The sequence below is a fragment of the Oryza glaberrima genome, chromosome 3 (genome assembly GCF_000147395.1).
Source record: "Oryza glaberrima chromosome 3, OglaRS2, whole genome shotgun sequence".
Taxonomy (NCBI): Eukaryota; Viridiplantae; Streptophyta; class Magnoliopsida; order Poales; family Poaceae; genus Oryza; species Oryza glaberrima.
The window spans coordinates 35,393,283-35,415,420 of record NC_068328.1 but is presented as its reverse complement, the minus strand read 5'-3'; the positions used below and the strand labels follow the sequence as shown (position 1 = coordinate 35,415,420).

General features: G+C 42.0%; 4 protein-coding genes and 1 pseudogene across 9 annotated transcripts; 4 read left to right on the top strand and 1 right to left on the bottom strand.

Moving 5' to 3' along the window:
• Positions 1–96: 96 nt before the first annotated feature.
• Positions 97–3,147, bottom strand: LOC127767184 (uncharacterized). Of its 2 annotated transcripts, none has more exons than XM_052292436.1 (8): positions 2,728–3,147; positions 2,517–2,567; positions 2,286–2,438; positions 1,458–2,212; positions 1,248–1,347; positions 1,002–1,145; positions 809–928; positions 97–724 (listed from the first exon to the last, which is right to left on the bottom strand). In XM_052292436.1, exons 1-8 carry the CDS (start codon positions 2,851–2,853, stop codon positions 410–412), a joined length of 1,764 nt encoding a protein of 587 aa, XP_052148396.1. In that variant the 5' UTR covers positions 2,854–3,147; the 3' UTR covers positions 97–409. The 2 variants fall into 2 exon arrangements, with proteins under 2 accessions (XP_052148396.1, XP_052148397.1); XM_052292437.1 differs by having other exon boundaries at positions 2,286–2,435; positions 2,728–3,146.
• Positions 3,019–5,317, top strand: LOC127766468 (probable glutathione S-transferase GSTU1; annotated as a pseudogene).
• Positions 5,318–5,784: 467 nt separating this feature from the next.
• Positions 5,785–8,795, top strand: LOC127766244 (OVARIAN TUMOR DOMAIN-containing deubiquitinating enzyme 12-like). 5 transcript variants are annotated; one of them, XM_052291332.1, is made up of 10 exons: positions 5,791–6,186; positions 6,254–6,447; positions 6,609–6,682; positions 6,828–6,882; positions 6,941–7,033; positions 7,117–7,190; positions 7,248–7,329; positions 7,876–7,960; positions 8,197–8,253; positions 8,345–8,795. In XM_052291332.1, exons 1-10 carry the CDS (start codon positions 5,988–5,990, stop codon positions 8,389–8,391), a joined length of 960 nt encoding a protein of 319 aa, XP_052147292.1. In that variant the 5' UTR covers positions 5,791–5,987; the 3' UTR covers positions 8,392–8,795. The 5 variants fall into 5 exon arrangements, 4 of the variants coding, with proteins under 4 accessions (XP_052147292.1, XP_052147294.1, XP_052147293.1 ...); XM_052291334.1 differs by having other exon boundaries at positions 5,794–6,186; positions 7,281–7,329; positions 8,345–8,793; XM_052291333.1 differs by having other exon boundaries at positions 5,796–6,186; positions 6,959–7,033; positions 8,345–8,792.
• Positions 8,796–10,144: 1,349 nt separating this feature from the next.
• Positions 10,145–13,631, top strand: LOC127766243 (ruBisCO large subunit-binding protein subunit alpha-like). Its single transcript, XM_052291331.1, has 8 exons — positions 10,145–10,362; positions 10,448–10,616; positions 10,777–10,898; positions 11,037–11,244; positions 11,368–11,513; positions 11,663–11,969; positions 12,521–12,972; positions 13,187–13,631. The coding sequence occupies exons 1-8, from the start codon at positions 10,306–10,308 to the stop codon at positions 13,478–13,480; spliced, it is 1,755 nt and encodes a 584-aa protein (XP_052147291.1). The 5' UTR covers positions 10,145–10,305; the 3' UTR covers positions 13,481–13,631.
• Positions 13,632–16,520: 2,889 nt separating this feature from the next.
• LOC127768442 (ABC transporter G family member 3) lies at positions 16,521–21,841 on the top strand. Its single transcript, XM_052294022.1, has 10 exons — positions 16,521–17,294; positions 17,768–18,054; positions 18,327–18,498; positions 19,051–19,164; positions 19,282–19,410; positions 19,975–20,166; positions 20,242–20,328; positions 20,541–20,813; positions 20,905–21,012; positions 21,126–21,841. Exons 1-10 carry the CDS (start codon positions 16,770–16,772, stop codon positions 21,396–21,398), a joined length of 2,160 nt encoding a protein of 719 aa, XP_052149982.1. The 5' UTR covers positions 16,521–16,769; the 3' UTR covers positions 21,399–21,841.
• The last annotated feature ends 297 nt before the right edge of the window (positions 21,842–22,138 follow it).

The window sequence follows — 22,138 nt, the reverse complement described above, 5'->3', positions numbered from 1 at the left end:
ATTCACTCTTAATTAACAACTGGAACTAGTCGTTTCTTATACAAAGTGAGTCTAACTTAACTAGTTAGATTATTTGTGGTGGAACTATCCCACCAAGTTTAAATTCTAGATTTAATACGAGTGCTCACGTTTACGTCTAATTACTCATGGCAGACGACGTGTTTGTAGTGACTTCGCCAATCTTAAGTCAATCACTGGATTATCATTCAATGGATAAGAAAGCTGCTATATTTTTTAAAAAAAAAGAAGAAGAAAGAAAATCGCGTGCGCCTGAAATCTACACATTCGATGCATAGATAACATCATTGGATAGCCATAGATTAATTAAGATGGTCTCCGCAAAACAAATTAATTAATACTCATACATATATACCGGCAAAAAAGGAAAGAAAGCAGAGATGGAATCAGTTCACATTGGGAGTAGGTACTGAAAGTCGTAGTCGTATGGAATGACATCGACGAGGTGATGGATGTTGAGACGGTGTCCGGACCACCTGAGGCAATCAACCATGGATTTCCTGAGAGACCAGGACGTGGGCAGCTGGTCGCAAATCCAGCGAACAAGCGAGTCCAGGTCCTTTGCGAAGTCGTGCATGTTGGAGTATATGAGGCTTGGGATCATCAGCCTCCTCCTCGTCGATGTCACCACCAGCGATGCCTGCAGATACTCCAGCTTCGCCTTCTCCAGATCCATCATCACACGATCAGCCTTGTATATTCGTAGCTGCAATGCAATGCAATGCAAATCCATTAGTTACAGTTGCATTCAACAGCTAGCTAGCAGCTTAATGGAGTAGTGATTAATTACCGCGGGAGATGATCTGTTGCCACAGCAGAGTGCGAACAGAATGTTGGGTTCTGAGCTGTTGAGCCCGTAACGACTCCTCACCTGCTGTTCTTCCACATCCACCTCGCATTTCCAGAATTCCTGCATTCTCGAATGGATATAATCGTTGCCAGAGCCAGAGCCACGAGAAGAATGAATGAATGAAATGCCTCACTTCTTTGACACTGGATGGCTGTCTGAGGATGAAATTCTCTATCACCAAGGCGTTCAACTTTTGCCCTGATACATTCAGCGTGGCCTTGTTCTTCAGTGCAAGTAGCTTTTCAGGGTTTGAGGGTAGTCCATTGTGCAAAATCCCCTGAAATACAAAGTTGATTTAATTGTCATCATCAGCTAGACAGTCCGTTTGTGCAGAGAGACCGATTCGATTCAATTATTAATAAATACTCCACGTACGTACGTGCATGATGCAGGTGTTGTATATGTTGAGCCAGAAGGCAAGGTTTTGGTGGTGAGTGAGAAACCTCAAATCCACATGCTGCAGTGCCTCCAGCATCCCCCTGCATATGAAATGCTCAACTTTTAATTACTAATTAGTGGATCTGCTGCTAATTAGCAGGTGCATTATCAGGTAGTAGCAAATAAAGTAGGCAAGCATTAGTGTAAGTACCTGAGCTTGGTGAGCAGGGGAGAGGTGGAGAATCCTCTGAGGTCGAAAGCGGAGGAAGTGAAGCTGACGAGGTTCTTGTAGGGGCCTATATCTCTGACGATGGAATCCGGGATGGCGAAGATGCCGTAGTGATCCTGCTGCCCCGACCGGCAATCCTGCTGCTGCTGCTGTTTGTTCATTACCAGGCTGGTGTCGATTCTGAAGCTTCCACCTCCTCCTCCTCCCTGATGCTGCCTGGTCAGTGAAGGCGATGAGGAAGAGGACCTACTACTAGTGTTGTTGTTGTTGTTGTTGTTGTCCTGCTGCTGCAGCTGCAGGTCGGCGACCCTCGAGGACCTGAGCAGTCGGATGAAGATGCAGATGAGGCACTTGACGATCCTCTCCGACAGCTTGTTGGGCTGCTGCACCATCTTCTTCTTTTTGTTACTACTACTACTAGTATCATCGAGTGAATTAAGCTTTGGACTGGGAGTGGGAGGTTTATTGCTGATGATGGTCATGAGAGGATGATGATGGCGGCTTGTGTCGAGGCCGTTGATGGCCTGACTGATGAAGAACATGGACTTGATGTTGGCATGATCTCCTGCTGCAGATCCTCCACTATTAACATTGGCATTGACAGTGTCGTCGTGGGTGAGGGTGATTGCATTCTGGGTAGTTGTGGTGGCCGCCGCCTTCTTCATGCTTCGGATCTGGGTCTCCAGGCGGGCAATCTCCTCCTCCACCAGCACCAGCTCTGCTAGAAGCTCCTTGGCCTGCATCCATTTTCATTTTCATTCTCATTCCTAGCTACTCCACTAACTCATCGACTCTGCTTCTGGCTTCTACCTTGTGCGGGATGAATGCAGGGATGTTGTGGAGGACGGATGGAGACGACAATGATGATGATGATTTGGTGGTGTTTGAGTGCTGAAGGGCGCGGTTTAGGATATCATGCACCGCCTCCTCGTTCCGCAGCTGCTTCTTCAGCTCACTCACCTGCTTATATTTTATAATGTACACTGCTTATTGCGTCTGCTGCTGATCCAACAAATAAATTTAAGCTAATTAATTAATTACCTCTTGCTCAAGTCTCTGCCGCAGCCGCCGCGCGGGCACTGTTCTTCTGCTCTGTAATTGAAATTAAACAGCTAGCTAGCCTTGTCAGATACTACAATATAGTACGTGTTTTTTTTCAGAGAATGGATTACCGGACACTGTCATCGATATGATCGAATTTAATTAGCTACAATGGCAATTAAGGTGGATGGGACGGGATCAATCATCAGACCTGAGGATGAGGGTGAGGATGGGCGTCATCTTGAGACGACGGTGGTGGTGCAGCGCCGGTGCCGGAGAGCAGCTGGTGAAGATGGGGCGGAGGAGTAGTGCTTCCCGCGGTCACGCACTCCTCCATATACTATACTAGTGCACTGTACGATGGGATGAACTAGCTAGCGATGGTTCATTATATTAGAACCGTCCGGCGGGAGCAAGCTAGCTAGGTGAAGAAGAAGAAGAATGATCGATGATGGATGGATCGAGGAGGAAGAAAGGTAGAGCTAGAGCTTAGAGAGAGCAGATGGTTGGGAGGGCGCTGTCGTACAAGGATTGGCAGGTGAGGTGCGGCCGCAGTACGCAAACTGCTGCTGCTATGTTTGGGCGATCCGATCCAGGGAGGGGAGGGGATTGATCACCGATCGATCGATCACCTATCCTATATATATGCAAGCAACCAAACACTCCTAGTTCTAGCTTCTGTGTCTTGTGCTAGTGCCATGGGTTGGTGGCGTCATCGAGCGCGCGCGTTACATCCCATCTACATTTCCCATTCCAATTTTATTTTAAATACTACTACTACGACTACTTTTTTTCCCTTCCACACAACACATGCCTATCTTGCCTTGTAATCCACACGCACAACTGCATCCACCATGTCATGTAATCTCTCTGTTTTTCCTCTCCTCTCCTTGTTGAGTGCAACCTACTCAACACCGCTACCTTACCTGGCGCCTTCTTTTCTCTGCTTATTTTCTGTATCTTAGTGCAGTTGGGTGGAATCAACATTTTCATCTTCACTAACCACCTGCTATCCGTACGTACCACGCATGGGTTTTACCATTTTAACTATTTTTTTTAATCATTTATAGCTAGCGTCCGTTATATTCTTATTGTTTTCGACATTCATCTCCATATATACAAGATGGGGTCCTGCACATATATCTCTTCTCTGCCATCTTCAAAGCCAAGTCATCCTCCTTCCATATGTATTCCCACCGTGTGTAACCCATGCGCTCGCGGATCATACGTAATTAAATAACCACTGCATCTAATGTTTTATTCTCAATCACCCTCCTACTATATCCTAATTTATATGGCATGGTCCGTTAGAAGGTATGAGTATGTTACTGGTTACAACAAAATGACAATATATTTCAAGAGGCCTGGATGGCTGCAAAATTTCCTAATTCTTCCCTCTACAACGGGTAGGAAAGGATTATTTTCCCTTGTTATCCTATAATTTATTGAGTGAATGGCAATTTGGGTCACATTTTATTACACAAGTTTACTTTGGACCACCCTTAAACCAATATTTTCACTTTGGACCCGAGTAACTTTGTTGTTTTCTCGGTTTAGACCACCCCAAACAATTTATTCATCACCCCAACCTCAATTAAATTAGTTTCGATACACCGGTGAACTTTCCCGTATATATCTTCATAAAAATGGACGGTAGATATGAACCGTAAAGAGAGTTGGGTGGTCCAAACTGAAAATGGTAAAGTTAGTCCAAAGTTAAACGATTACTTTAAAGGTGGTCCAAAGTGAAACTTTACGAACAAAAGGTGGCCTAAACTATAATTTACTCTGATTTATTCATGCAAGCCAAATGGCATATATAAAAATTAATCCTTATAAATTCAAATTATTTGTTTTCTCTGTGAACCTAACAAGCCGATTTGAACCTAACAAATTCAAATTCCTATCTCCGCCCCTCCACCGCCAGCCCAGCCCCCTCCCCCCCCCCCCCCAACCGCCGACCCCTCCCGGTAGTCAAGAAGATCCTCGTCCGACCTCGGCAACAAGAGCGACTTCCTCCTCCGCTCTAACCCCGCCCACAAGATCCCCGTCCTCCTCCACGCTAGTCGAGTCCCTGATCATGCTCCAATACCATGATGACGCCTTCCCCGATACCCCCACCTCCTCCCTCTGTCGAACTCCTCCTCCTCCGGCAAAGCCGACACCGCGTACGCGCGCACCAGGGCAAGATTCTAAGCAGACTACGTCGACAAGAAGCTCTACCACTGCGGGTTCAAGCTATGGAGGCTCAAGGGGGAGCTGCAAGCGGCGGTGCGATGCAAGATGGTGGAGATCCTCTGGACGATGGAGGCGAAGCGGGAGTTCTTCTTTTGTAGCGGCGGGCTTGGCTTCACCAATGTTGCGCTCGTGCTGTTCACGACATGGTTCTACAGCTACGAGTGGTGCGGTGGGTTCAGCGTCAATGAGGTAGCACCAAAGCTGGCGACGTGGGCACAACAGTGCGTATAGATCGACTCCATCGCCAAGCACCTCCCCTCACCGGAGAAGGTGCATGACTTCATCGGCGTCCTCCGAAATAAGTACGACGTTGAGTAGATGGGATCTCAACATCGATCGGTCTCCGTTGAGTGATTCATCGTGAGATCGATCGATAGATGGATGCAAAGTTGCAGGGATTGATTGGCTGTTTCGTTTGCTATGTCATTGGCTTTCCCGCGCTCCCTGCCTTGTCGCTCTCTAGGCACTTACTGGTGGAGAGAGGAGATAGAGATAGAGAAAAAGAGGGTGAAGTGAAGGAAGTGGGTCCCACTATTTTTTATTTTCTTGTTTGATTGACATAATGGGCCCTACATATTTTTTTTTAAAAAATTTAGTTTTCAATTTTGTTATTCTTTTAATCAAACTGCACGTCAATGTCATGTGGGACGAAGTCCTAGTCGAACTAGTCACGTAGGAGCCAGAACCGGAGACAATACAACAGAAGGATTTCATTTGCACTAGTTTTGTAAGTTGGTGTTGTATATTTTTCGGTTCAAGATGAAAATTGGACTGAGTGACAACTTGAGGAGCTAAAGTGAACTTATTCTTATAAAAGGCCGTGGGTTTACCCGCAAAAAAGGGGGGCCATGGATCGTTGGGCCGAAACAACACACAGGTCATCCGGCCGCTCTCTTCTTTGGGCTGGTGGAATTAATTATAGTATAATAAGGAAAAGCAGAAAGAAAAGCGTGGCACGGCACGGCGACGGCGAGCGATACAAGAAGAAAGAAAAAGTCTCACCTCGGAACGGAACAGCAGCATGTGGGCCCACACCACACGTCTTTCGTCGCAATGCCACGCCATCATCGATCCCTTTCCTTCATCAGGAGTTAATCCCCTTTCTCTCCCTCCCGGCCGCCGCCCCGCCCATCTTGTCAGATCCTTCTTCATAGTTACGACCAATCCTATCCAATCCAATTGTTTTGAGAACCAAGGGAATTAAGGAGAAGAATCGAGGAAGAAGAAGAGGCCATGGTTGTGTACGAGCAGGATCCGGATGTTCTCCGATGGAGCCTTCACCTTCTTCTTCCACCCGCCGCTGCCCTACACTACCAACAACGCACCAGCAGCGTCGACTGCGATGAGATGATCGCCCACGCCCTCCAGGAGGAGCTTTCCTACGCCCAATCCCAATCCCTATCCTCCTCCATCCTCCATCTCCCCCCCTCTGGTATTCCCTCTTCCCTTTCCTCCGCTCTTGTACACTACAGTATTAATCTTTCTTGTTTTTTCTACAGCTCCTCCACTAAAGGAAGACGAACAAGATGATGCGCCACCACCACCACCCCCCTTTAGTTCTTGTTCAACCCCTGCAGATTATACTAATACTAATAATCATAATGCCCATGACTGCTTAATCGAGTTTGTCGATGATTTCTCTGCTCTAGATGGCCAAGTTGGCAAAAGATTACACGACATGATTCCCATTCCTGTAACTAACTCTCTACTGCTTATTCCCCACCTTCTCTTCAACCATTCATCATTTAAATATTCTTGTCAAAATATTAATCCATTAATGATTACCTTGCTTCTTCCTCTTCTTCTTCTTGATGCTACTTGTTGGTTACCCTTTCCTTCCTTCTCTTATTGTAGCATGTTCCAAAAACTAACGGGGACATTCCTTCTGTTGATGAAGCCTTTTCAGATCACCAAAGACTCCTTCACAGGTAATAAATTGCCCTCAACTGTATTTCTAACTCTACCAATACAACTTTCATGTCTTAGTAATGCGCGAGTCTCCCATAGGTGTTTCACTTAATGTTGGTTCTGGAAACTGACCCCATGCATGGCGCCATGTGATTTCTTATTTAGGTTGGAGCTGTATGATCTTGCTGAGCTCAAGGTTGAAGGGGATGGCAATTGTCAGGTATTACTTCAAATATGTACTCTTTTTCTCTATTTTATGCTCTACTTATCTCTTTTAGCATGTATCTTATACACAGTTCCGAGCATTGTCCGATCAATTTTACCGCACCACTGAACACCACAGATTTGTTCGGCAACAAATAGTGAAACAGGTTATTCTTGGTGAAGTCATCATGTTTTCTTGTTACAACTCTACTTCCTCATCTCATTTTTCCCTTTTTCAACCGTTCCACAGCTTGAGTCTTATCCGGAAATTTATGCAGGATATGTCCCTATGGATTATAGGGAATATCTAAAAAAGATGATAAAGTAAGTATTTCTCGTTTTTATTAACAAGTAAATCTTTGCTTTATAGTGTAACATTAGGCATTTTCTCTTTGTGGCCACAAAATCGACCAGGAACGGGGAGTGGGGTGACCACGTTACATTGCAGGCTGCTGCAGACTCGGTAAAGATGATGTTTCCACACTTCCTGACTTATTAAATAATTATTCTTCTGTTTATCGGAATTATGCTGTATACAGAATAAGAGTTATTTGTATTGGACAGCATGGTCTGGGATTCATTAAGTGATGAATAATCGAAAGAAATCATATATATCTGAATAATTTAAATCTCAACAAAAAAAGAATGGTATTTTCTCTAGTTTTTATTTTGGTAACCAGCATACCTTAACAGGTACGTAGTATATTGCAATCTCATGCACATCATTAATATAGTATAGGTCTTGCTCCCCCTGGACTTGGTCGTGCTGCTTTTGTGCTACTTGATTTTTCTTCTCGTTGCCCAACACTCAAACTTCATGATTCTCATAGGTGGTATTGTAATGTCCTCCCTTATCATAATACCAGGCCTATACATCTGTTGTGTTCTCGTTTGAGATTGAGTAGCATTTTGTGAATGACCAAGTCATGGATTTCCTAGAACCAGGGATACCGTGCATCTGCTCCTTGCTATCAATGTGAAACTCAAGTATCTGCATTGTTTTTTGCAGTATGGTGTAAAGATTTTCATCCTGACATCATTCAGAGATACTTGCTACATTGAAATCCTTCCTGTTGTTCAGAAATCAGAAAGAGGTAACCTTTCTTTTCAAATTATGTTGCTACTGAATTGTATTACTGAAATTAGCAACTACTTATATTATCCAGTCAAACATAGATGCAGATCTTCATCAGTTGATATGACCCGCCTTATCATTAAGAATCTCTGCATGTAACTTCATTGTTCTTAGTTAGTTTGCATAGTGGATTGTACTTTTTCAATAGATGTTTATCTAATGTGTTTCTGTTCATTTTTTCCTTAAAAAACCCAGTTATATGCTTGAGTTTTTGGGCTGAGGTGCACTACAACTCGATATATCCAGAAGGAGGTACAGTTTGTCATTTAGATACCGTGTTCATCTAGGAGTGTCTCTTTGGCGGATTGATGCGGTAGCTCACCAGTGCATGTTTGTGGTGCAGAGTTACCAGTTATGGAGAACAAAAGGAAAAGGTGGTGGCATTTTTAGATCAGCAACTGGTGTACACTCCATTGGGCTGGGTACACTCCATTTGATTTGATTTGATGTTGGTTAGATCAGTGGCCATTTTGTTGGGGCTATATGTCAGTGTAGGAATGTTGATTTGTGAGTGTACATAACACATTTAGTCAGGAGGAAGAATAGCTGTGACAATAGATGAATGTATCATGTATTGGATATTATTGATGTTATATAGGGTCACTTAGAGTTGGGTTTAGAATAGAGTAGCTGGGTGTGGAGCTATCTAAACCTCTTCTCTGTCTCTAATTTATTTTGCAACATGTTTGGTTGAAATCTAACTCTACGAGAGGTGAAGCTAAAGCTTTACCAAACAAACCCATACGAGAGGTGAAGCTAAAGCTAAACCCACAGGAGTATGTTAAGAAGAATCGATTCTTTTCTTCTGACGTAATGCAGTTTGCATATTATACCACTCGCTTTAATCATAGATACACGATGGTCATACATATATTATGATTAGGACAGTCAAACCTTCAAAATTTTAAACATAAACAACTTCTGAAATACTTAGTTTAAAAACAAAAGAGCGGTACTAATAGATATGATACTATGATAGTACTTTTCAAGACATATGCATTGATATTTTTTTAGAGGAAGAGACAAAAAAAAGAAAACTAGCATTTAAAAACTTTTTATGGTTGATATCTCACAGGTTTGACACAATCTCTTTTAAGCTTTAAATATTTATAACTGGAAAGAGTGTATTTTTGCCAAGAGATACGAACTAGACACTCTTTTATGTTGATAGCGCTAGACGCCTAATGTGCACGTCCAAATTAAAAAAAGAAGCCTGTCTCCACAAACTTAATTTAATTTAATTCCAGAGAAGATTAGAGGCCACAAATGATATATGGTGCTACCTTCAACTTAAAATATACTAGCAAGTTTTTTTTTTCAAATATATACTACGTAGTTAGATGTTGCCATATTTTAAGACGGATGGAATAGTGGTGTGTAGTTTCAAAATTGAAATCGAGATCAGAGCGAGTATATGCAACATTTTGTTTTTATTTGACTCTAAATATGAAAGTATGCATATGTAAAAGGAAGAGTAAATTTCACAAAACTACATACTATATTACCAAATTATTGTAAATCTACAGGTGTAAGGTGGCGTATCATAAGATTACATATTTAACATTTTATTTATAAACAAATATAGTTTTAACACTAATTCTCTAGCACCAATGTTATGTTTGAGTTATAAACATGTAATAGTTATGATTAAATTGCAGCTGAACTTGTAGTTTTGTGACAACTTTGTGATTTTCATCATTAAGTCTGCAGTGCTATAATAAATTAGGTTAGGTATTAACTTCCTATAGCTATATAATACATCACATTGAATCTGTAGTTTTATGATAGTTTGGTGCAAGTAAATCCATTTATTCTTAGGTTAAAATCTCTCATACTAAGTGCTTCGTCCATCTTGAACAAACAAAACAAATTCGGAGTGTGACACATTGAAGTACTACAATGAATCTCGACATGTGTTTTAGGGTTGTTTATTTTAAGACGACGAAAGTATAATAAGAGAATTATTAGATTTGTTTCGTTCAATATGCACTAGGGTTGTAAACATATATTATGGATTCGACTCGATCGTATAGTTTTTGTAAAAAATATTCCGTAAAGAAAAGGAAAAGGTTTTAAATAGAAGCGTGTGGTAGGTGATGGTGAGGAAGAAGAGGAGAGGAGACACGCTTAAAACGGCGGAGGCCGGCCCGGAATGTTCTGGAAAACCACCTTTTCTTTCTCGCAGGAGTAGTATTTTTGAGGGTTTGGTTTCAACCAAAAAAAGTCCAAATCTGAAAACAAGAGAGAGATCACAGCAGCCGCCGCCATCGCCATCTCTCGGACGGAAACCCTAGACGAGCGACCATGGCCACCATGCCAAGCACTTGCGCCTCCTCCTCCTCCCTCTTCCTCCTCCTCCGCGTACGTACACCCTTTCCTTCCCTTCCTCTACCTAAACCCCTACTAAACCATGGATTGGATTCATTGATTTTGCTGCTGTTTCCAGAGGGACAGGAGGAGCAGCAGGAGTGCCAGCCTCCCCGGACCCGCCCGCCGTTTGGGGGTTGTGCGCGCCTCCGCCAAGGAGATCGCCTTCGACCAGGGATCGCGATCCTCCCTCCAGGCCGGCGTCGAGAAGCTCGCCGCCGCCGTCGCCGTCACCCTCGGTCCCAGAGGTTCTTACTTCCTTACCCTTTCCTCAAATACTAGTCGCTGTACACCATTTGTCCCTTGATCTTGTTGGTTTCTTTCTGTATGCACCTTATTAAGCCTTTTGTCCTTTTTTTTCATTCTGCTGCAGGCAGTGTCTGACTAATTCTTCTTGTGGTATTGTAGGAAGAAATGTCGTCTTGGATGAGTTTGGGAGCCCCAAAGTGGTCAATGACGGAGTTACCATTGCTCGAGCTATTGAGCTCGCTGATCCAATGGAGAATGCCGGTGCTGCTTTGATTCGTGAGGTAACAACAATCTTGCTCTCTCTCTCTCTGAGCTAAACATTAACATACTTACCTTGTTTCTTCTAATGCTTAAACCGTATGCATTCTCTGAATGTGTCTACTTTCTAACAACATTCACTCATTTCTGTCAAACAAAAGGTTGCCAGCAAGACAAATGACTCAGCAGGTGATGGGACTACAACCGCATCTGTCCTGGCTCGTGAGATCATAAAATTGGGCCTGCTGAGTGTTACTTCAGGGGCAAACCCAGTATCTATCAAAAAGGGCATAGATAAGACCGTGCACAGTTTAGTTGAGGAACTTGAGAAGAAGTCAAGGCCTGTGAAGGGCAGTGGTGATATTAAAGGTGAGCCGCCATATAGGAGGATTTCGGTCCTTTCTTTGTATAAACCACATAGCTAGCTAGCGCCCTCCATGATGAAGGAATATCTAATCTTGATCATTTCTCCTCTGTCTTTCCCTGTTTTAGCTGTTGCTGCCATATCTGCTGGAAATGATGACTTCGTCGGTACCATGATCGCTGAGGCTATTGACAAGGTTGGCCCTGATGGTGTTCTTTCGATCGAGTCATCATCATCTTTTGAGACCACCGTTGAAGTTGAAGAAGGAATGGAGGTAGGCAGCCTTGCTAGGATTGCTATCTTTCTGATTCCTTTTCGTGTCTGGTACAACAGTTCTTCTTGCTGCTGAAGTGGTTCTGCATTTTGGCGATATATTCTCTTCATTCATGCTAAAGTGGTTCTGCATTTATCCCGTATGTGCAGATTGACAGAGGATATATCTCTCCTCAGTTTGTTACAAATCCTGAGAAGTCACTTGTTGAGTTTGAAAATGCTAGAATTCTTGTCACTGACCAGAAGATTTCTTCAATAAAAGAAATAATTCCTTTGCTGGAACAAACAACTCAACTAAGAGCACCACTCCTCATAATTGCGGAGGATGTAGCTGGCGAAGCTTTGGCAACTTTAGTTGTCAACAAGCTTAGAGGAATTCTCAATGTAGCTGCGATTAAAGCACCTGGCTTTGGTGAAAGGCGTAAGGCTCTTCTTCAGGACATCGCCATCGTTACAGGTAAAACTACTGGGCAGGCTTATTGGATTTATTTTTTCCCGTTCTCATGATGTTCCATGTTTGTTAACCAATAGCTCTCACGTCTTTGTTAACAAGTACTTCATCTTGCTACTCAGATATATATTCATCATTTGTTATCTTTTTACAATTATTTAGTATTTATGCAATACACAGACAGAGATGCTTACATGAATTATGACATAAACCTGCATTGCATAATCCAAATATTTATCATCTGGTTTATTGGCTTTGTACACAAGTCATTCTACTGCAATATAGGCAACATTAATGCATTTCTTTGCCATCTAGCAAAAGTGACGCGCTAACAAAGACTCTACTAATTGCCACCACCTGATTTTGTATTAGTTAAAGTGGTTGGAGCCAGTAAGTATGGTAAAGTCCGGAGACAGAACTGAGTTACCTGAACATAGAACTTTGAGAACATATCTTTCTTTTTCCAAAAAGCCTACAGCTTGTTTCATCCTGTGGTGTGCTCTATCTCTATTGCCTGTCTGATTTACTGTTTTTTAATGCGGTGTCTTTTGTTTCAGGTGCTGAATTTCAAGCCAAAGATCTTGGTTTACTGGTGGAGAGTACAACCATGGAGCAACTTGGCATAGCCCGGAAAGTGACAATCTCCCAGTCATCCACTACCATTATAGCAGATGTTGCCACCAAAGATGAGATCCAGGCAAGAATTGCACAGCTGAAGAGAGAGCTTTCTCAGACAGACTCAGCATATGACTCTGAGAAGTTGGCTGAGAGAATCGCAAAGCTTTCTGGCGGAGTTGCGGTTATAAAGGTAGGAGCTGCAACCGAGACAGAGCTTGAGGATCGCAAGCTTCGTATCGAGGATGCCAAGAATGCAACATTTGCTGCTATTGAGGAAGGTATAGTACCTGGAGGTGGTGCGGCTTATGTTCACCTGTCAAAATTTGTACCAGCCATCAAGGAGAAGTTGGATGACCCTGAAGAGCGCCTTGGTGCTGATATCATTCAAAAGGTATTATTCCGCTTTAAAATAATTTTGCCAACATTTAAACCAAGGCAATGTAGTGTATGTATCGTGGTGGATGGCGTCTAGGTTTGCCTCAAAAGCAACAGATGTGTGGTTTCATGGAGTAAACCAAGTTTGGAACTTGAGCATTTTAGTGTAACAGTTTTTGTTTTTACTTAGTATGATATAGAGTAGTAATTGTTTTTGGGTGGTTTTGCAGGCTCTAGTGGCACCGGCAGCACTAATAGCACACAATGCTGGAGTTGAAGGGGAAGTGATTGTAGAAAAGATCAAGGAGAGTGAATGGGAGGTTGGCTACAATGCGATGGCTGACAGACACGAGAACTTGGTACAGGCTGGTGTGATTGACCCTGCAAAGGTGACAAGATGTGCGTTGCAAAACGCAGCCTCGGTGGCTGGAATGGTACTAACCACGCAAGCCATCGTTGTGGAGAAGCCAAAGAAGAAGGCGTCGGCGGCTTCCGGGGCACCAGAAGGTTCTCTTGCCATGTGAAGGAGGTGATCATATCTCCCATTCTATTCTACCTGTGGTGTGTGATTTTGCTACTGCGTCGTAACAACAAAACAGTACAAGATGTTTAGCAGAGGTAAACTTGTGAACAAGAAGAATAAATCAATCTAGTCCAAGTGAAGTGAGTAGCTGTGATGGTTTCCTTTTGATGTGCTCGTTTTTAGCAGTAGATGAATGCATGGATGTATGTGCGTGTGGTGGTATGGTGGTGGTTTTCAGTGATAGGCGAGCTGCTGATGCTGATGAATGAATAGGCCCTGGCTTTGGGCAAAAATACCATAGTTGATTGACGATGCCACGAAAAGAAGCCGATGGTGAGTCAAGACAGTAGCGTACCGTCCGTCGAGCATCGCCGCAAATCCATGCTTTGCTTCCCTTCCCTTCCATGGAATGCTACATGCCTTATCCTCACTCTTACTCGGCCGCCAAATGCACCGCTCTGCACGCCTTATCCTCGTAAGCCTGAGTGAGGCCCAGCTGAGCCCCCACGAGAAGAAATCTCAAGTCTACACAGACAGGCACAGCCAAACCCCCTCTCTTCTCACCTACTAATTCTAACATGATCATTACTTCTGGCATTTGAGTTTTGTTCTATAATATACTATAATAAGTTCATTTTTAACTCCTTTTATTTATTTCACAATAAGTTTATTTTTAAAGTAATCACTGTATCGGAGTTTGTGAAAATAAAAAATAATTATATTCTGAGTAGATAAAGTGAAAAATGGTTGCATTGAGATTTGATAAAGTAGGACTATTATATATTTTTTTTTATTTTGTATTGGTATATGTAAGATGTGCGAAAAGATGAACTTATTTTGGGACGGAGATAGTAGCTTTTTCTTCACATGTTTCCTTATCTCAACTAATTACAATCATATCTCATTTAATTTCACCATATTTCTTAATCTATCAGGAAAACATCACCCAAAGGTAGTAAAAAACCCAAAAATCTGACATTTTTGACCCTTTCACAAAACTTATTTTATAAACGAACAATAAAATAAAATAGGCTTTTACCTCAGCGCCACGGGCCTTGGCGCTGAGGCCTAACATGCCAGCTCCGTAGGCCTTGGTGTTAAGATTAAAGGCTTAGCGCCATGTAGTTCGGCGCTGAGGAGTATGCAAAATAATAAAAGGATGATCTATTTATTTGCAAGTTGAATTGAATAGCATAGTGGTGAGTTCCTTGATTGTTATAACTAGAGCGTTGCGGCTTTTTTTTCGCACGGAAGTCGCATGTATCCCAGGAAGGAAAAAAGAGAATATTGCAGCACTGAGGTTTGAACCATGTATTCCAGGAAGAAAAAGAGAGAATATTGCAGCACTGAGGTTTGAACCCTGATCTCCATGATCCATCAAAACACCATACACCACTACCAGTCTACTACACACAAGACATCACATGCGTTTAGGTCTATTACTATATTTCATAGTGTATTTCGAGGCCTCAACGCTAAGGCCCGTGACGCTAAGGTAAAGACCTATTTTTACTTATAGTTTTTATCAATGTTTACTTATAGAATAAGTTTATCAAAAGGGTCAAAATGTCAAAATTACGGGTAAAAAACTAGAGCTAGTAGAATTCGTCCCAACAGCTGAGGAGAAAACAATATGCCGTACTATTGCTTCAATAGTGATATCACACTGTGAATATGAACAGAATTGTTGTTTTTCTTCTTAAGTCCAATTTTTAGCTCTTGAACTTTGTTCAGAGTCTCTTCACCAAAGACTATAAAACTAGTTATTTTTTGTTCTTAACTTTCAAAACCTGAGTAAAAAAGCACCCATTATATATTCTTTTAGTGTCTTTGTTTGGATCGAAGGAAGGTGGTTTTGTTAGTTCATACTTTTATTACGCATATTTTGTTATTGTAGATGTTACCTCAGTACGCCCACAACTATGAAACTTACCTAAATGAAAGTTCATCTTAAATGAAACCACTATTATATCGATCATAACTACTTTAAAATATGTCCCAGGGTGTTTCGCACTTGGTTTTAAAAGTTAAGGATGAAAAATAATCGGTGTTGTGGTTCTGGGAGGAAAAAAAAGATAATTTTGTAGTTTAAGGTAAAAAAACTAGAATTTAAGAAAAAGTTAAGGGCCACAGATGAATTTTACCATTGTTTTTTTTTAAAGAAAAATGATAATGGATTCTTGATGACAGATGCTGGAACTTGGGCCGCCACCGCCCAGTGCAAAACATATGACAGGGGAGGGATGGATGGTCCAACAAATCAGCATCGGGTCTCTTTTGTACTACAGCAGGAGCTCGGTCTCCTATGCCTGTGGTGAGTGATCTGATCTCTAGTACTCGTAACATATACTAATAATGAACAAAAAATGTATAATAACAGTATTATAATAAGTTGGTCCAACTCATCTCTCGTGATTATTATACATACCCAAGCTAATTGCTACACTTTGACCTGTCATCAATCTTTGGATTCCTTGACGTTAAGACCACTTTTTTTTAAAAAAAGAATAGATAGGGTTAACTTAAGACCCGTGTTGGTGTTGGAGAAGGAATATAACAAAATTGCAAAGGTGGGAGCAAGTGGTGGGCAATATGCCATGTAGTAGTAGATATATAAGCAAAAGTAGGAAGGGAAGGGAAGTAAGACATAACTTGAACCGGAAGGAAGGATGATATGCTAATCACCTTAATTGGTACTGTATGGGAAAACCAAAAGCACTGGTATACTCCCTTCAACCTTTTCTTTTAAGTCAGTTAGCTTAAAATTGAACTAATTAACATTAAACATTTGTGGAAGGAGGTAATGGTACAATATAATGGTAGATGAATAATAATAAGGGAAGAAAAACTGGAATAGAGAGGGGGGAAAAGGAGGAGACAAAATTTCATCTCTCTCTTTTTTGCTTTATCTTTTGTTTATAAATAAATCTTTGTTTGGCTCGGGTTCCAAGAAAGTCCAGCCTGCCATGATCAAGCTGACTGGTAGGTGGGCCCTCACTAGAATCACGTGCGCCTCGTCCTCCCTCTTTCTATTTGCTCATGACTTGAGGAGTTGGAGTTGGAGAGTGGAGTAGCTTGCTGGGGCTTTTCCCCTCGCCGCGCAGGCCGCTGCTTCTTCTTCTTCTTCCTTCCAAATTGCAAATCGCAATGCCAAAGCCGTCGCGGCATCCAATCTTCTCCTTCTCCTTCACCTCCACAAGCTAGGAGTAATAAGCTACTAGTATGTACTAGTTGTTGCTTGTTACTAGTACTAGCTAGCTACTGGAGTACTCCTAGTAGGCAGTAGGCATATGGACCCGTACCGGTCATCGTCTTCGTCGGCGAGCAGCCCCGCCGCCGCCCTCGCCATGGGCCGCCGCCATTACTACCTGCCCGCCAGGCCCGCGCGACCCATCTCCTTCGAGGACTCCCCCGACTGGGCCGACGACGACGTCGACTCCATCCACCTCGCAACCGCATCGGCGTCGGCGTCCCTTCCCACCACCGCTTACCCCTCTCCGAGTCCGACGCCCTCCTCCTCCTCCGCCGCCTGCAGAGGAGGAGAGCGCAAGGTGGCCGGTGCCACCCTGGTGTGGAAGGAGCTCAGCGTCTCCCTCACTCGCTCACGCTCAGGCTCAGGCTCAGCTGACCGCCGCGTCGTCAAGAGCTCCACCGGCTACGCGCTCCCAGGCACCCTCACCGTCATCATGGGCCCCGCCCGCTCCGGCAAATCCACTCTTCTCCGGGCAATCGCTGGCCGCCTGCGCCCCGCCGAGCGGATGTACGGCCAAGTCTTGCTCAACGCCACCAACACACGCTTGCCTTATGGATCTTATGTATGTTATATATGCGCCCCCTTCTTTATGCTATTTCAATTCCATCCATATATCTTTGCTTCATATTTAATTTCTTCCTTGTTTTTTACTAAGCCTTGATTAGTTGGAGAAAATTGTTGTCACATCAGATATACGGACACACATTTAAAGTATTAAACGTAGTCTAATTACAAAACAAATTACAGATTCCGCCAGGAAACTGCGAGACGAATTTATTAAGTCTAATTAATCTATCATTAGCAAATGTTTACTGCAGCTCCACATTGTCAAATCATGGCACAATTAGGCTTAAAAGATTCGTCTCGCGATTTACACGCAATCTGTGTAATTGTTTTTTTTTACCTACATTTAATACTCTATACATGTGTTAAACATTCGATGCGACAGCGTGAAAATTTTTGTTTTGCGAACTAAACAGGGCCTAAATTAAATTAATTACATGGCTTTTTATGCCTTCTGTTGGAGACTTGCAGGGTTTTGTTGATCGACACGATGTGCTAATCGACTCTCTCACAGTACGGGAGATGCTATACTACTCCGCGCACTTGCAGCTTCCGGGCCTATTCTCCTCAAAGACCTCCATAGTCGAAGATGCTATCGCAGCCATGTCCTTAGCTGACTATGCTGACAACCTCATTGGTGGCCACTGTTTTATCAACAGCCTCCCAGCTGGAGAACGGAGGCGCCTCAGCATTGCAAGAGAGCTAGTGATGAGACCACACGTTCTGTTTATCGACGAGCCTCTCTATCATCTTGACAGGTTTGTTTCATTGCCATTCCATAGGGATCAAAGTAACTATTGCTGCTTTCTCTCCTCTCATATCTTTGTATATCACAATCCCAAGAAAAAATTTGCCAGCTTCAACTATTTCTGTATGCATGAGAATGTTTGACTTTCACATGCACGCTAATATGACAATCAGTACAATCCTATTTGATAGATTAGTAGATCCAGCAGTCATATGTGGATGCTGTCTTTGCATATGTACAGAGTTAAAAAGCGCAACCCTGTTCTTTTTTCTTTTGCTGCAGTGTTTCTGCACTTCTACTGATGGTAACATTGAAGAAACTTGCGAGCACAGGATGCACAGTCATCTTCACAATGTATCAAAGCAGTACAGAAGTTTTTGGACTTTTCGATCGAATCTGCTTGCTTTCAAATGGGAATACACTCTTTTTTGGAGAAACATTGTCTTGCCTACAGGTATCTTTTTGTACATTTTACATGCATTCCCATTTTAGCACTTGGTTGGAATTACAATATTCTGTTGGGAGTGTTCTCAGTATGGCTGTCACCTTGATGTAATTCAGTAATTGTCTCGTATCAATAGAAGCTTCCTTTTATCTAAGAAAGGTATTGTTTGGATTAGAACTATTGAGTTCTGTAGTTTGGATATGTCGGTCATGAAAGTTGCTCTAAAATTACATGGCTAGTTTTTGTAGAGGAATTTACAGGACTAATTAGTTCAGTACTTGAGCATGATTGTGTTTACTGGAGGACACTAAATCAGAAACCCATGCCAGGCTCCAAGTAACATTGGTAGTAAGTAATCAAAGAGTCCTGTGCAAAATAAACTGTACTAGTTAGTAACAAGATAATAATAATAATAATAATAATAATAATAATAATAATAATTTTCCTTAATACAATGATGCGCTGCTTGTGTATTCCCAAAATTTTTTTTTCCTGATTTGTTTGTCGTACTCTCATCCGATGCCTTGTGCACAATTCTTGTTTTGCCTTTTCCTGTTGCAGCACTTCTCAAATGCTGGCTTTCCATGTCCAATCATGCAAAGTCCATCTGATCACTTCTTGCGGGCAATCAATACTGATTTTGACAGAATCATAGCCATGTGCAAAAATTTGCAGGTATCTAATAGACCCATCTTGACATGAGATTTCATTTTTATTTCCGACCCGTTACTCAAGTCAATGCAGAAATATTCTTTTGTAGTAAGAGATAAAAACCTTTGTAGTTACTAACAGGATGATCAAGGGGACTTTTCATCAGTGAGCATGGACACAGCTGTGGCAATCCGTACGCTGGAAGCAACATACAAGTCATCAGCTGACTCTGTTGCTGTTGAATCACTGGTTGCGAAATTGATGGAGAAGGTACCTGTTGCTAAACACACTAGAAAAGGAAATGAGTTATCTCATTCTTTCATCCTGCACATTGTACATAATTGTTTCAGACCATGGTCAGTTAAAATGATGTAATCACCTCGCTTTGGATTTATTTTTACAATGGAGAAATATCATTATGCATCCAACACATTATGCGCATTAATATATATATTTATATATTGATGCATTGAAGTCGCCTTCTTCCATATACTCTAATTAAGTAATTGTTTGGCAGTTGGCACAGCCACAAAGATTGTTGCACATCTTTCTGGATGTTGTTATAATGGTTTACAACCTGATGCTCCTGTTCCCTTTGGAGAATTTTGGTTGTGCTCCAGCCTCCAATCAAGACACAGCTAGCAACAGGGAATACGGCAACCTGGTTGTCCTGGTGTAATCTAAACCACACTAATTATGGGGGCCTTAAAATCCAGTACAATATAGTTTAGGATAGTTAGTACTACTACCCAGTATTGCAGTGCACATATAATTGATGTTGTGTGGTTTTACATTAATCCGTCCCCTTCTTTTTTCTTACATGATGTGCTGCAGGAAGGTCCTCACTTGAAAAGTAAAGGCAGAGCCAGTAATACAACACGAATCGGTGTTCTCACCTGGAGATCATTGGTAATAATGTCAAGAAATCGGAAATATTTCTGGAGCAGATTTGCCTTGTATATGCTTCTTGCCCTCTCAGTCGGCACCATATTTAACAACGCTGGTCATTCATTATCATCTGTAATGGTTAGTAGCATTACTCTGTTGCGTTTGAATCTATTAAATGTATGATATGATGATAAGACTACGTTGTTTCAACAGGTAAGGGTTTCTGCAATATTTGTGTATGTATCATTTGTCATCCTTCTAAGTGTTTCTGGAGTTCCTGCCCATATTGATGAGATCAAGGTGAAAGTTTTGGTCTTTACCACTTCATTCTTATTTGTGTTCTTTATTGTTAACAGAGTAATTCTTTTTTTTTTTTTAATACTGAGACATAGTCCTACTGTTACTTATGATATATAGTACACAACTACACATTAACAAAAGAAAAGGTACTAGGTTTGTCCAGGCACTACAATCTATTAATATCGCAAATTGTTTTCATCCTATATATGCAGATATATTCCCATGAGGAAGCGAATCAGCATTCGAGTACAATGGTTTTCCTGCTAGGGCACTTCCTGTCCAGTATTCCGTTTCTATTTCTGGTCACTATTTCGTCATCGCTGGTTTTCTACTTCCTGATAGGACTCAGGAATGAGTTCAACTTGTTTATGTATTTTGTGGTGACCATGTTCATGTGCCTGTTGGCAAATGAGGCACTTATGATGATTGTTGCTTACATCTGGCTCGACACTTACAAGTGCACCTTAACTCTCATTTGCTTATACGTAAGCCTACCTTTTGCTCGTCATTTTAAGAAGAAATAGTATGTGTCAGTTGGATCAATGTTGAATAACAATACTTGTGCCATTGATTCAGGTTATCATGATGCTTGTGGGTGGATATTTTCGAATCCGAGGGGGTCTACCGTGCACAGTATGGAAGTACCCATTGTCGTACGTTTCGTTCCATGTGTATGCAGTTGAGGTAATAAGTGGGGAAATTTCTTTCTTTGTACAAGTAATAAGTATAATGGATGATTGGGGTTGGGAAACATATAGGGAGCGAGTGATAATAACAATAGTGGTGCGTGGGTGCAGGGTTTGCTTGAGAACGAGTATGTGGGCACATCGTTTGCGGTCGGTGCGATAAGGACGATACCAGGTGTCCAAGCAGTTGGGGGCTCATACGACATCTCGTCTTCAGCAAACGCAAAGTGGGTAAATCTGCTGGTTTTGTTTGTGATGGCAGTTGGATACCGTGTTGTTCTCTACGTGTTGCTTCGTCTGAATGTAAGGAAACACATGAGGTTGCTTGGCAGCTGGTGCTGCTGGAGCTGGACACCGCAAAGTGACTACTACTCCAGTAACTAGTGTGCCGTCCAAGTAGCCTCTGTCTAATGAATGTATCCAGGTGACTCAACTGACTCTTCGTCTGCCATGTACCATCATGTAGAGTACAAGGGGGCGAAATGCATGCACATGTATATTCATTCTTGATCATGCTTACATATGCCGTACTATGTCTGTCTATGTATGTTTGTACTATGTATCACAGACAGACATACAGACGGTTTAGTTTGGGGATTGAATTGAAGATGAGATTATTTTGTTGTCCTGAGTATGTATATGTTCCATTTTTCTCTTGTTGCCACCTCCTTTCAGTCCTCCATGGACTGCACCTTCGTTTTTGGGCTCTATACAGCACATTGTTGAAGGCTGGTCGAACTCCTCTCTCCGCACAATGGGCTAAGGCCCAATTCTGACATTCGATGCGTTCTTCTCAGTACAAATCAACCATTACCACATGACCTTTTCTTTTCTTTCCTTTTTTTAACAAAAAAACACTGTGTGTTCAAGGGGAGGGTGAAGGAAAATAACAAAAGATACCCATATGCATATGGACTACCCATATAAAATAAATAATATTACCTATCTCTACTTCGATCTTATCATATACATTGGTTATGTCCTAATTAACGCATTTAAAAAGAAGACTACCACCCTAGTAATATGTTGATGATGAATAAATGTGATCATATTTATACAACATATTTTAGTATAGCATAAGTGGAAGTCGAATACGAAAGACCCTGTCTATAGGAGGTTTAAGA